This window comes from Macaca thibetana, chromosome 19 (assembly GCF_024542745.1).
Source record: "Macaca thibetana thibetana isolate TM-01 chromosome 19, ASM2454274v1, whole genome shotgun sequence".
In the NCBI taxonomy this organism is placed as follows: domain Eukaryota; kingdom Metazoa; phylum Chordata; class Mammalia; order Primates; family Cercopithecidae; genus Macaca; species Macaca thibetana.
In genome coordinates, this window is record NC_065596.1 from 41,325,476 (window position 1) to 41,340,672 (window position 15,197).

The 15,197-nt window shown below is 44.8% G+C and overlaps 1 protein-coding gene across 2 annotated transcripts in view; it reads left to right on the forward strand.

Annotated features, from left to right (window-relative positions):
• Window positions 1-10,798: 10,798 nt before the first annotated feature.
• LOC126942013 (zinc finger protein 568-like) overlaps window positions 10,799-15,197 on the forward strand; it is a 33,868-nt gene continuing 29,469 nt past the window's right edge. Inside the window, exons 1-2 of one of the 2 annotated variants that reach the window (XM_050769041.1) lie at window positions 10,799-11,376; window positions 12,067-12,114. In XM_050769041.1, the coding sequence (XP_050624998.1) occupies window positions 11,317-11,376; window positions 12,067-12,114 (108 nt within the window). In that variant the 5' untranslated portion in view covers window positions 10,799-11,316. Of the gene's footprint in view, window positions 11,377-12,066; window positions 12,115-13,394; window positions 14,035-15,197 lie in introns of those variants that run through there. The other variant, XM_050769043.1, reaches the window with a different exon arrangement.

Below are 15,197 nucleotides of genomic sequence, written 5' to 3' on the forward strand. Positions count from 1 at the left end.
GGGTCAAGCAGTCCTCCCACCTGAGCCCCACAGGTAGCCCCCCATACACCACCATGCCTGGCTAATTTTTTTTATTTTTATAGAGATGGAGTCTCACTGTGTTGCCCAGGCTAGTCTTGAACTCCTGGGCTCTAATGATCTTCCTCTCTCCGGCTCCAAAGTGCTGAGATTACAGATTTAAACCACCATGCCCAGCCTTTTTTGTTGTGTTATGTTTTTTGGGTTTTTTTTACTTGTTTTCTTATGGTCACTGTGGCTTGGTAGACTTCTGTAGTAGTACCATGCGAGTCCTTTCTCTTTCTTCTTTATGTGTTTACTTTACCAGTGAGTTTTATAGTTTCACTTATTTTCATGATAGTAAATGTTACAGTGTTATTTTTTTTTTGCTTCCAGGTTTAAGACCCCCTTGAGCTTTTCTTTCTTTCTTTCTTTCTTTCTTTCTTTCTTTCTTTCTTTCTTTTCTTTCTTTCTTTTTTTTTTTTTTTTTTTCTTTTTTTTCTTTTCTGAGACAGTTTCACTCTGCCACCCAGGCTGGAATGTAGTGGTGCAATCTCCGATCACTGCAACCTCCACCTCCCAGGTTCAAGTGATTCCCATGCCTCAACCTCCCAAGTAGCTGGGATTACAGGCATGCTCCACCACACATGGCTAATTTTTGTATTTTTAGTAGAGACGGGCTTTTACCATGTTGACCAGGCTATTCTCAAACTGCTGACCTCAAGTGATCTACGCGCCTCAATCTCCCATAGTGCTGAGATAACAGGAGTGAGCCACCACACCCAGCCTTCAGCTTTTCTTATAAGGCCAGTCTAGTGGTAACAAATTTCCTTAGCATTTGCTTGTCTAGAAAGGACTATTTCTCCCTCGTTTATTAAGGATAATTTTGCTGGATGTAGCATTCTTGGCTAGTTTTATTTATTTATTTATTTTTAGCACTTTAAATATATCATCCCATTTTGTTTTGACATGTAAGGTTTCTGCTTAGAAATCCTCTATTAGTCTTATAGATGCTTTTTTTTCTTTTAAGGATTCACTCTTTATCTTTGTTTGACTTGAAACAATGTGAATATAATTGTGCCATGGAGAAAAACTTTTTGCATTTTATCTCCTTGCGTATTGCGAGCCTTCTGTATCTGGATGTCTGAATATCTTGTTAGGCTTTGGAAGTTTTCATCCATAATTTTATTAAATCGGTTTTCATTGCTAAATAATGGTACCACAATCACCTGTTAATGAATAGTTGGGTTGTTTCCAGTTTGGAGGCTATCAAAAATAAGGCTACCATGAACATTTGTGTAAAAATTCTTCGTATAGATGTATGTTTTCATTTCTTTTGGATAAATACCAAGGATTGGATTGGCTAGGTAGTATAGGAAATATGAATTTTATGAAAATTCTTAATTTCAGACCTGTCAATTCAATCTCAGTAGCTTCATTTTTCTTAGCTTGATAAACGATGGAAATATTAACCCAGTGGCAATTTTATGTACGCACACTGATGAATGTCAGCTGCACTAGGCTTTGGGCAGAGTGCCAAAATAAATGGCAAAGCAAAGCCTCAACAGCTGCTCCAGGGGCATAATTAATGACCGTGTCCTAAAGACATTTCAGTGTTAACATATAACCAGCTGCTGTTTCTCCTGTAACTAAATTTAACAACTGACAGCAACATGAACAGCATTTTATGAGATACTCCCAATACAGTCTCTATTAAATGAGTTTGGTAGAGGGCTATGCTATGACTGGTGCCCTATTTCAGAGTTGTTTTTTAACATTGGCAATACCTTTTCATGTATTAGAAAGGCCCAAGTTGGCCGGGCGCAGTGGCTCACAGCTGTAATCTCAGCACTTTGGGAGGCTGAGGCAGGCAGATCATGAGGTCAAGAGATCGAGACCATCCTAGCCAACATGGTGAAACCCCATCTCTACTAAAAATACAAAAATTAGCTGGGCGTGGTGGTGGGCGCCTGTAGTCCCAGCTACTCAGGAGGGTGAGGCAGAAGAACCGCTTGAACCTGGGAGGTGGAGGTTGCAGTGAGCTGAGATTACGCCACTAGACTCCAGCCTGGCAACAGAGCAAGACTCAGTCTCAAAAAAAAAAAGAAAGACAGAAAGAAAGGCCCAAGTCACATAAACATTTGTTAATTCGCTTCTGAACCTGTGTGAAATAATTACTTTCTTGTTACGTAGTGGACAGTAACTTTGTAAGATCTCCTGGTGTCCAGAACCCAAGCTTGATTTCTGCTGTTTCTGGATATCCTTTAAAGAAACAAGTACTGGAGGCCGAGGATAACCTATTAAGTGTTCTCTGAAATATGAGGTATCTGAGCCTATCTGATCTTTTAAGTCAAAATAATGAGGTGAGCCACGCATAGTGGCTCATGCCTATAATCCCAGCACTTTGGGAAGCCAGGATGGGAAGATTGCTTGAGCCCAGGAGTTCAAGACCAGCCTGGGCAACATAGTGAGACCCTGTGTCTACAAAAAAGTTTTAAAAATTTTGGCGGATGTTTTGACACACACTTGTAGTCCCAGCTGCTTGGGAGGCTGAGATGGGAGGATCCTTGAGCCCGGGAGGTTGGGGCTGCAATGAGCCATGATTACCACTCCAGCCTGGGCAACAGAGTGAGACCTTATCTCTTATAAATAAATAAACAAACAAAATAATGAAATGAAAGTAGATACAAGAGGTGGTGGAGCTTGTAGCAGATGACAACCATGTCCCCTGAGGTGACTGATACCTCCAGTGTTAGAGGTGGAAGAGCATCACCTCTAAATAAAAAAATTACCTTCTGCGCTCTCCTAGTTGTGACAATGGTCTTTAGTCTTTGGGGACAAGCAAGTGCTATAGGAGGGACTTGTATCTATACAAAGACTTGTACAACTGGGCTTGAAATTTTCATTAAGGATGTAAATGTTATCCTACTTTCTTGGGAATCTTTGATTATTGCTATGGTTTCAATATTTGTCCCGTCCAAAATTCATGTTGAAATTTAGTTGCCATTATAACAGTATTAAGAGGTGGAACCTTTACAAGGTGATTAGCTCGTGAGAGCTCCACACTCATGGGTGTGATTAATGCTGTTATAAAAGGACAAGTTGGACATCCTTTTATCTCTTTGCCTGTCTGCCTTCCATTTGAGGACTACCATGCGTCATAAATCTGGCCAGTGAGATATAAGCAAAAATATTTGGGGGTAATGGGTATTTGAAAGCATTTTCTTCCTTAATAAAAGGGACATAATCAGCTAGCACAGTCATTTCCCTTAATTTTTGTCAACAGCAGAGACCAGCATTGAGTCCCTGATATAGCAGCATTCCCTTTTGGAACCAGCCAGTCACCTGGTAGAAGGCCAATTACATTAGGTCTGTTCTACCATGGATTAGACAGAGATTCATTCTTATAAGTATAAACAGATATTCTGGATATAGATTTTATTTTCTTGCCCATAATGCTGCTGCCAGCGTCACAACCATGGACTTACAGAATGCTTTCTCCACCATTATGGCATCCCCCCAGTTTTGTGTGTGATCAAGGACTTTTTTTTTTTTTTTTTTCCAGACAGAGTCTTGCTCTGTCACCCAGGCTGGAGTGCAATGACGTGATCTCGACTGACTGCAACCTCTGCCTCCCAGTTCAAGTAATTCTCCTGCCTCAGCCTCCCAAGTAGCTGGAATTACAGGTGCGCGTGGCCACACCAAGCTAATTTTTGTATTTTTAGTAGAGACAGGGTTTCACCACATTGGCCAGGGTGGTCTCGAACTCCTGACCTCCAACTATCTTTGAGTACCTGGCAACATAGCAAACTTCTCCAGCATCACAGTGAGCTACAACCACATCTTCAGTGAGGTTTGAAACTCACCCTTGGGAAAGACCTCCTTCCAAGTATGTTCTCTCTTGGGTACTCTTCCCTCAGCTCTAAAGGGCCTTTTAGAGGTCTCCTCATGCCCCTATAGTTTCTGTCCTATCATTGCTTAATAATTCTTTATATTATAATTCTGTTTAAATTCCTTGGGCCAGGCACAGTGACTCGCGCCTGTAATCCCAATACTTTGGGAAGCCGAGGTAGGTGGATCACCTGAGGTCAGGAGTTTGAGACCAGCCCAGCCAACATGATAAAACTCCGTCTCTACTTAAAATACAAAAGTTAGCTGGGCATGGTGGCACGTGCCTGTCATCCCAGCTACTTGGGAGGCTGAGGCACGAGAATCACTTGAACTTGAGAGGCAGAGATTACAGTGAGCTGAGATAGCACCCCTGTACTCCAGCCTAGGTGACAGAGCAATACTCTGTCTCAAAAAAAAAAAAAAAAGAAAAAAAAGAAAATTTCTTTGTAGTTTCTGTTTCCTGACTGTATCCAGACTGATACAAACTGACTACAGAAGCTGGCTGCTGATACAAAACGTTTCTCATCTATTTCTGGCAATAGCCCACCATCATTCATAAAGACCTTCACACAAGCTTTCCATGATACCCAATTCCTTAAAGTCTCATAAGGCAGGACAGTTTGCCATCAGGCAAAAGCATAATGAGTTGTTTCACCACAATGGTCCTGTCTCCATGGCAGATCATGATGTCCACAGTAAAGAATCCCATCTTTCTCTCCAAGACAGGTGTTTTTGCCCTATTAGTGCTTGGAATGGAACACTGGGCATGATGGAGAATCTCAACAACATGAAAATGCATATCTGTTAACAGTGGTGTTGTATTTTCTTGTGGGCTAAATTGAAAACCCAGGAACAAAATAAAAAATTGTTTGTATTTGAAATTATCCCATAAAATATCTAAGATGTCCTACAAAGCATATAACATGGATCAATTATCCAACACTGAAGAATAATATGTATATATGTGTGTCAGCTGTACACCATAATATCCACACATAGTAGAAAGTACACATAGAAAATGTAATTTCATTATTCATATTTATATGAAAGAAAAATACAAATTTATATGAAAGAGTAACACATATTAATTTACATGAAAATGTAACATATACCTTATATTAAATATGCATATGGGCCAGGTGCAGTGACTCACGCCTGTAATCCCAGCACTTTGGGAGGCCAAGGCAGGTGGATCACGAGGTCAGTAGATAGAGACCATCCTGGCCACCATGGTGAAACCCCGTCTCTACTAAAAATACAAAAATTAGCCGGGCGTGGTGGCAGGTGCCTGTAGTCCCAGCTACTTGGGAGGCACAAGAATCGCTTGAACCCAGTAGGCAGAGGTTGCAGTGAGCCAAGATCGTGCCACTGCACTCCAGCTTGGCAACAGAGTGAGACTCTGTCTCAAAAAAAAAAAAAAATATATATATATACACACACACACACACACACACACACACACGCATATGATTGTTAGAAAAAAGGAGATTCATATGGTCTGAAGTTATCATCCCTCAGGTTACTTACCAATTAAAAAGGGGAAAATAACAATGGAGACATGGCCATTACCACCTTAGCCAAGTGATCAAATTTAGCATTGCTAATAGTGAAATGACCAAATTTCATGTGTCTATTTGTGTGATCTATGTGGTTATCCTGGAGTCATCTATGTAGTATTCTTACTAAATATGTTTAACCTAAATTTTATCATGAGGAAAAACTCGACAAACCCAGAATGTGAGACATTTGGTAGAACAAGTAGACTAGATTCTTAAGAGAAGAATGTAATGCAATAACCTGGATTGTGTCCTGCTTAAAGAAAAACACATACAAGACATTTTGGGGACATTTAAACATGGATGAATTGTGGAATTATTGTTAATTTCCTTGAGTGTGATCATGATGTGGTTAGATATGCATGGGATGTCAGCGTGAGACACTGTGTTGTGTGGTGTGTATGATATTGTGTTTAGTGACATATGTGTGAAACACACTGTTTAGTGATATATGGTAGGAAAACGCCCTTAGAAGATACACTCAGCTGAGCACAGTGGCTGGGTGTGGTGACATGCACCTGTAGTTCCAGCTACTCTGCACACTGATTGAGGTGAGGTGGAAGGATCGCTTGAACCCAGGAGGCAGAGGTTGCAGTGAGCTGAGATCACACCACTGCACTCCAGCCTGGACAACAGAACCAGACCCTGCCTCAAAAAAAAAAAAAAAAAAAAAAAAAAAAAAAAATTTGTACAGAAGTATAATGATACTTGAATTTATTTTCAAATGGTAGAGAATCAAAAGTGGCAAATTGTTGACAACTTGTGAATCTAGGGGACAAGCACAAATAAGAGGTTTTTTTTGTTATTGTTTTTTTTTTGAGACAGAGGCTTGCTCTGTCACCCAGGCTGGAGTGCAGTGGCAGGATCTCGGCTCACTGCATCCTCTGCCTCCTGGGTTCAAGCAATTCTCCTGCCTCAGCCTCCTGAGTAGGTGGGATTACAGGCACATGCCACCATGTCCATCTAAGTTTTTGTATTTTTAGTAGAGACGGGGTTTCACTGTGTTAGCCAAGATGGTCTCGATCTCCTGACCTCCTGATCCACCCACCTTGGCCTCCCAAAATGCTGGGATTACAGGCGTGAGCCACCGTGCCCGGCCCAAATAAGAGTTCTTTGTAGTATTCTTTCAATGCTTCTGGAGATTTGAAACTTTCCAAAATAAACAATGAAATAAATGTGTCTACAAAGTGGGAAGGCACTGAGGTGATTGGGGACGTACCCAAAGACCCCACTGGAACAGAACTAAAGAACCAGTTCTCTGATTCGTTGCCATAAGAGAGGAAGCTTCGGGAGAAGGAATGCAAAAGTTCTATATCCTAGTTGGAAGAGAGTGAAAGAAAATATCTCAAGTAAGGAAGGACAGACTTATCAAGGATATGGTTTTTTGATGAATGACAGGTCATTCCAACCTCTTCCTGCTGAAGGAAGATTTCTTCATCCAGATACTGAGGTCAGAAGTGAGAAATGAGTCCTGTGGTCTAAAATCCAGGTGTCATAAAACCGTATTCTTTTTTTTTTTTTTTTTTTTTTTTTTGAGACGGAGTCTTGCTCTGTGCCCCAGGCTGGAGTGCAGTGGCGCGATCTCGGCTTACTGCAAGCTCCGCACCCCCGGGTTCACACCATTCTCCTGCCTCAGCCTCCCGAGTAGCTGGGACTACAGGCGCCCGCCACCTCACCCGGCTAATTTTCTTGTATTTTTAGTAGAGACGGGGTTTCACCGTGTTAGCCAGGATGGTCTCCATCTCCTGACCTCGTGATCCGCCCGTCTCGGCCTCCCAAAGTGCTGGGATTACAGGCTTGAGCCACCGCGCCTGGCCAATCGTTTTCTTTCTCTAGGTTCTAGGAGAGAATCTATTTCCTTGTCTTTTCCAACTTCTAGAAGCTGCCTGCATTCTTTTGCTTATGGCCCCTTCCTCTGTCTTCAAAGCACATTCTCCCTTTTGTTGTTATGATTTTCTCTCTGACTCTGACCCTTCTGCCTTCCTCTTTTAAGGACCCTTGTTCGGCCTGTTCAGTAGTCCGGGATAATCTTTCCATCTCAAGATTCTTTTTTTTTTTTTTTTTTTTGAGATCAAGTCTCAGTCTGCCACCCAGGCTGGAGTGCAGTGGCGTGATCTTGGCTCACTGCAACTTCTGTCTCCCAGGTTCAAGTGATTCTCCTGCCTCAGCCTCCCAAGTACCTGGGACTACAGGCACGCACCATCATGCCTGGCTAATTTTTGTATTTTTAGTAGAGACTGGGTTTCACCATGTTGTCCAGGCTGATCTCAAACTCCTGACCTCAAATGATCTACCCGCCTCGGTCTCCCAAAGTGCTGGGATTACAGGCATGAGCCACGATGCCCAGCCTCCATCACAAGATTCTTAGTTGAAGCATATCTGCTGCAGAGCCTCTTTTGCCATGTAAGATATATTCACAGGTTCTGGGGATTAGGATTTGAACATCTTGGATCATTATTCTACCACTTCATCTTATTGGCATCATTCGTGAATTTCTTTTTCCTCTCAATCCTTTGACATACTGTATACATTTTATACATTATTGAAATCAGCCTTTTATTTGAAACTTTTGTGTCAGTAACCACAAATGATAATACTCTTCTTTTGGCCTGTCTTTATTTCTTTTCTTTTCTTTTTCTTTTTCTTTTTTTTTTTTTTTTTTTTTTTTTTTTGAGACAGTCTCGTTCTGTTGCCCAGGCTGGAGTGCAGTGGCGCAATCTTGGCTCACTGCAACCTCTGCCTCTGGGTTCAAGTGATCCTCCAGCCTCAGCCTCCCCAGTAGCCGGAAATACAGGTGTGCACCACCACACCCAGCTAATTTTTGTAGAAAGGGGGTTTTGCCATGTTGTCCAGGCTGGTCTGAAACTCCGAGCCTCAAGTGATCCTCCCACCTCGGTCTCCCAAACTGCCGAGATTACAGGCATGAGCCACCATGCCAAGCCATGTCTTTAATAAATTTTATGCCACTTAGACAAAAATTCATTGGATAGCATATGTAAATTAGATATAAATAGAATAATATTAGTTCAAAAATTAGCTAAAATTCAGCTACAACCACCTAGGTATGGGACCTTTTCAATTGTACATACTTTAAAGTATCTTAAATACTGTTCAGATTTTCTACTTCTTAGTAGAAATCAGTGATTTAAATTTCATTAGAAAATCTACAATTTCCTTTACCATGGTTATAGAGTTGTACATAACAGCCTCAAAATTCTTTTAAAGTCGGGACTGGGCACGGTGGCTCACTCCTGTAATCCCAGCACTTTGGGAGGCCAAGGGGGGCAGATCACCTGAGGTCGAGAGTTTGAGACCAGCCTGGCCAACATGATGAAACCTCGTCTCTACTAAAAATACAAAAATCAGTCAGTTGTGATGGCAGGCACCTGTAATCCCAGTTACTTGGGAGGCTGAAGCAGGAGAATCACTTGAAAATGGGAGGCAGAGGTTGCAGTGAGCTGAGATGGCATCACTGCGCCCCAGCCTGGGCAACAAGAGCAAAACTCCGTCTCCAAAAAAAAAAAAAATCTTTTAAACTCTATGGTTTTTTTTTGGTTTTGTTTTGCTTTTTGTTTTTTGTGCATTTCTAATGTTTTTGCTTTATTTTGCTCTTGTTTATCAGTCTTGTGTTTAGTTTATCTTTTAGTACTAAACTCTGGATTTTTAAATTTTGGTCCAGTATTTTGTTTTCTAGTTTGTAAACTAGAAATCCTTAAGAATTTTTTTTTAATGAAATGTTATAAGTAATGTTTCACAAGAAAGAAACTATAATGGTCAAAAATATAAGGGACTACTTTTTAACTGAAAAGAAAAAAAGTCACAATTACACGTCCTAGAAATTAACTACTGTTAACAATTAACTTTACAGCTATTATTGCCCAAGTGCCTATGTAGTCTCGTTCTATTGCCAGGCTGGAATGCACCTCCCCAGTAGTTGGGACTACAGGTGTGCGCCACCACGCTGGTTTAATTTTCATATTTTTAGGAGAGACGAGGTTTCACCATGTTGGCCAGGATGGTCTCAATCTCCTGACCTCGTGATCTGCCCGCCTTGGCGTCCCAAAGTGCTGGGATTACAGGCGTGAACCACTGCGCCCAACCTATTTATAACTCTTTTTTTTTTTTTTTGAGACTAAGTCTCGTTCTGTCGCCAGGCTGGAGTGCGGTGGCACAGTCTCGGCTCACTGCAACCTCCGCCTCCCAGGTTCAAGCTATTCTCCTGCTTCAGCCTCCTGAGTAGCTGAGACTACAGGTACATGCCACCACACCCGGCTAATTTTTGTATTTTTAGTAGAGACAGGGTTTCACCATGTTGGCCAGGATGCTCTCGATCTCTTGACCTTGTGATCCACCCTCCTCGGCCTCCCAAAGTGCTGGGATTACAGGCATGAGCCACCGCCGCCAGGCCCGTAACATTTTAAAATATAGTATACATGGTTTATTTTAGTTACACTTTTCCACGTCCTAAAGTATTTCTCGAACGTACTTCTGTCATTAAATATTCATCTGCAACTTAATCCTGAAATAATGACGTTGCAGCCCATTACATTGGTTTTCTTTTATTTCCACTGCAGACCCAAGTATCCCTCATCCTCCTCCAGTCCCTTCGGCATCCTGAGCCTGTGACTGCCCCGCTTCAGTCTTTCCTAGGCCACATCCCCAAACCGCTAGGCCAGGTCGTTTCCCTGACGCCCTCCAGGCCAGCCTGTGGCCCGGCCCGAGCAGACATTAGTGACTTAAATGCTGAGATGCCAGAAAACCTGGGCTGGGGAATGAATTCCCAGCCCAAACTTAGCCACCCGTCTTTATCGGGATTGTGGCCCAGGTCATTGAAGCCCCAGGCCCGGGCCGACTCCTAATTCGTGGCATGGCCAGGAGTCGCCCTCTTCTGATCCACCCCAAAGCGCGGCTCCCTGTGGAGGGAACCCTGGGTGGTCTGCTCCCTGGCTTTTCACTGCACTTCTGAGAGGCCTCTGGGCACACACACAAACCCCATTCCCTGACCCTCCGTTTGGGGCAAGGGCGGCTGCAGCCGGGTTAACTTCGTCGACTCTGGAAGCCCTAGCGGCGGGCCGGGCCGCCCCTTCCCGCGTTTGCGGCAACATTTTTCTGAAGCCTCCACGGCCCCACAGCCTTTTTCTAGCCGTCAGCGGCCACCTATTGCTGCCTGGGCCTGTGTATTTGCCCAGGTCCTGGGAGGGTGCTCTGGCGCGGCTGGGCAGTCTGGCCTTGGCTTCACTGGAGGCGGGGAACTGGACATGACGGTGAGTGCCAGTGACCGTGGTGCGGTCCAGGCCCCTGGTGGCGCACCCACCTCTGGACTACATTTCCCAGGGGGGCCCGCGGCCCAACCACTTCCGGCCAAAGGGGGCTAGTCCGCGTGACCTGGAGGGGGTTGGAACGCAAAGGGCTGGAACGTCCCGGGCTGCGGAGCTCCTTGGGTTGGGATGAACTTGTTCAGAGCTGAGTGCTAGCACGCCGAAGGGGGCGGTGAGGCGTCCCGGCGCGGGACTGGGGTTGTCTGGAGTTTAAAAGTCATGTGGCTCTCGGAGATGTGCGGACTGCATGCCCGGGCTTCACCGCTAAGGGAGCTCAGGGCTGTGCGATGGGGAAGGAAGGGAGTGTCGGGGCAGTGCAGTCGGGATGGGAGGAGAGTGTCAGGGCTACTGGCCCCCAGGTCGGGAGAGGGCAGTGTGGGGCCGCGCGACTGCAAGGAGTGAGTGTGGTGTGAGGCTGGCGCAGGAGCGGGCTGGGAATGTTAGGAGGTCTGGGGTATCGCGGCCCTGCGTCCTCTTGGCTGGACTAAAAGACTGCAGTTCTCCCCGGACCTGGATTGTGCGCCCAGCGACAGGTGCTTGGCGATCTGTGCTCGATGTGCCCGCTGGGCTGTGGTGGGAGCCCTGTCTGCACGGGATTCTGTGTGGCTGAGCATGTAAGTGTGAGCGTGTGCGCGGGCGAGCCCCATGGTGCCGGGTTGTCGACCCCATCTTTGGGAGGCCTGGGAGGGGGCGGGACACCCTCGCTATACATTCTGGGGATATGCTGGGCGGGGTCGGCCCAGTGGATGGGTCCTGGCCTTCTACCCAAACTCCAACTGCAACTGCTAAGTAGGTAGTGAATCTCTGTGAATGGCCTTCCCGCCAACGGGTCTATCTCTAGTGTGTGTTGAGGGTGGAAATGGTTCTAGGGTTTGGGGTTAGGGAGTTCCTGCTATATCCACTTCTCTGTTCTTTCACCCAGTAGCCACCAGGGATCTAGGCCCATAAAGGTGACCCCAGTCTAAAGGACAGGAGTTTGAGACCCTGACAGGTGGGTCCACTTAAGCTGTGTCTTGGCGCCACACACTTTTGGGTTCAGTGTAAGACGCTAGGCCTGAAAGTTTCCCAAGTTAGTCTCTTAGGGAGGAAGAAGGCTACGGTCTAGGGGGGCCCTCCCAGGACTCCTGTCTGGGCCGCTAAGGTCACCTGCACTTCATTGTGAGGATGACAGAGGGCGGTGGGGTTGCAGCTTCTTTGGTCTCCCTTTCAGTGCCTGGGGTGGGGTAGGAGTTTGGCCTCCCGAGAGGTTCAGGGAGGGATTGTTGTCTTACGGCTTCTTAATGTTTTCCCACATCTTTCTTTAGGAATCCAGAAGAGGAGAGAACTGCCGTGCATCTGAAGTGATGGCAGAGGTAAGTTGCATTTGACATTTTCTTCTTGGAAAGGACTTATTGGTTTTCAGGACAGTGTCCTATTTCAGAAATTTATCTAAAAGATTTACATTCATGATTTGAAGAAAGGGGAAGAGGGGAGGAAACTGCATTTATGGAGCATTTTCCTAAAGCAGCCCAGGGCTATTTTGCAAACATTGTCTCATCTGATATAGAATTTCCACTTCCCTGGATTTTATTCATGCTCACAACAGTGTTGACAGAGAACATGCCTCAGTGATTTGGCAGGGAAATTGAAGAACAGAATTAGCTTTTTCAGTCTCACTAATTTCTACATTATCCCCTCCATGGTCATATGCAATATGCAATAGGCTTTGCTTATCTTTTTTTTTTTTTTTTTTTTTTTTTTTTTGAGACAGAGTCTCGTTCTGTTGCCTAGGCTGGAGTGCAGTGGCGTGATCTCGGCTCACTGCGACTTCCGCCTCCTGGGTTGAAGTGATTCTCCTGCCTCAGCCTCCCGAGTTGCTGAGATTACAGGCACATGCCACCACGCCCAGCTGATTTTTGTATTTTTAGTAGAGATGGGGTTTTGCCATATTGCCCAGGCTGATCTCGAACTCCTTAGCTCAGGTAATCCACCCGCCTCGGCCTCCCAAAGTGCTGGGATTACAGGTGAGAGCCATCTTGCCTGGCCTGCTTATCGATTTCTTTCTTTCTTTTTCTTTCTTTTTTTTTAAGATCGCGTCTCCTCTGTTGCCTAGGCTGGAGTGCAATGGTGCAATCTCGGCTCACTGCAACCTCCGCCTCCTGGGTTCAAGCGATTCTCCTGCCTCAGCCTCCTGAGTAGCTGGGATTACAGGCGCATGCCACCACGCCTGGCTAATTTTTTGTATTTTTAGTGGAGACGGGATTTCGCTGTGTTGGCCAGGATGATCTCAATCTCCTGACCTCGTGATCCGCCCGCCTCGGCCTCCCAATGGAATCTTGCTCTGTCGCCAGGCAGGAGTGCAGCGGCACTATCTCAGCTCACTGCAACCTCCGCCTCCCAGGTTCAAGCGATTCTTCTGCCTCAGCCTTCCGAGTAGCTGGAACTATAGGCACACGCCACAACACCCAGCTAATTTTTGTATTTTTAGTAGAGACAGGGTTTCACCATGTTGGCCAGGATAGTCTCAATCTCTTGACTTCGTGATCCGCCTGCCTTGGCCTCCCAAAGTGTTAGGATTACAGGCATGAGCCACCGCGCCAAGCCTTTTTTTTTTTTTTTTTTTTTTTTTTTTTGAGACAGAGTCTTGTTCTCTCGCCCAGGCTGGAGTGCAGTGGTATGCTCTGCGCTCACTACAACCCCCGCCTCCCTGGTTCAAGCAATTCTTCTGCCTCAGCCTCCTGAGTAGCTGGGACTACAGGCATGCATCACCATGCCCAGCTTATTTTTGTATTTTTAGTAGAGACGGGGGTTTCACCATGTTGGTCAGGCTGGTCTCCTACTCCTGACCTTGTGATTTCCCCGCCTCGGCCTCCCAAAGTGCTGGAATTACACGCGTAAGCCACCATGCCTGGCCTCAATTTCTTATAGCCTGGAATGCCTACCTGTCCACTTTATCTCCAGATAGTTTTTCCTCAAGATAGAAATAACCTGAATGCCCTCTTATGATTAAAGTGATATACAATTTTTGCAAAAGTTCGAAAACTTGAGGGAGTCACGAAGAAAGTTTAAGTCACCTATCCATGGTGCCACCATCCAGATCGTCACTATTAATGTTTTCACATTATTTTGTCTGCTTGTATGTGTGGTCATGTGATTTTTTGTTTTTTTCAGAGTGGGTTCATACTACTAATAGAAGTAGCTAACTTATTGAGCATGCACTTTGAGCCACTTATAGTTGGACGTTCTTTACAGATGTGATCTTGTTTAATCCATGTAACAACCCTATTAGAGAGGTATGACTATATTTCATTAATTCTCTGATGCACTTTTTTCCACATTTTAACCTCTCTGAAATCAAAATGGGCTTTACAAAAATTCTTGGCAAGTCATAGTTTCACTGATGGCATTTTTTTTTCTTTCCTAGTATATAAAGTTATAAGGGCCTTGTAATCAGTGACATCTCAGACTCGATGAAATAGAGTATTATTCTAAGTTGACTACTGAGGAAATCAGGTCACTCGCCTCAAAGTTACACAGTTAAAAATGGTAGAGCTGGCCAGGCACAGTGGCTCATGCCTGTAATCCCAGCACTTTGGGAGGCCAAGGCAGGTGGATCACCTGAGGTCGGGAGTTCAAGATCAGCCTGACCAACATGGAGAAACCCCATCTCTACTAAAAATACAAAATTAGTGGTGGTGTATGCCTATAATCCCAGCTACTCCAGAGGCTGAGGCAGGAGAATCGGTTGAACCTGGGAGGTGGAGGTTGCGGTGAGCCAAGATTGTGCCATTGCACTCCAGCCTGGGCAACAAGAGCAAAACTCCGTCTAAAAAAAAAAAAAAAAAATGGTAGAGCTGGGATTTCGAAATCACCTACTGACTTCCTTTGCCCACTTGTCAAAGAATGCTATCTTTTAAAATTTATTTTAAGCATTTCATATGTTCAGCATATTTTCTTTTTGTCATTTATAAGTTGTTTTAGAAATATTTTTTCACAGTTAATCTATTTTGTGTGCTTTTAGATTCATCTAGTTTTCAGAAATGTATTCAGATAAATCAACTCTTTTCTTAAATTTTTTTCCCTTTATGCTATGCCGGATGGTCTGTCTTACCACAAAAATAGAATAGTTACTTTTTGGCCAGGCACGGTGGCTCAAGCCAGTAATCCCAGCACTTTGGGAGGCCGAGACGGGTGGATCACGAGGTCAGGAGATCGAGACCATCCTGGCTAATACGGTGAAACCCCGTCTCTACTAAAAAATACAAAAAATTAGCTGGGCGAGGTGGCGGGCGCCTGTAGTCTCAGTTACTCAGGAGGCTGAGGCAGGAGAATGGCGTAAACCCGGGAGGCGGAGCTTGCAGTGAGCTGAGATCCGGCCACTGCACTCCAGCTTGGGCGACAGAGCGAGACTCCGTCTCAAAAAAAAAAAAAAAAAAAGAATAGTTACTTTTATATT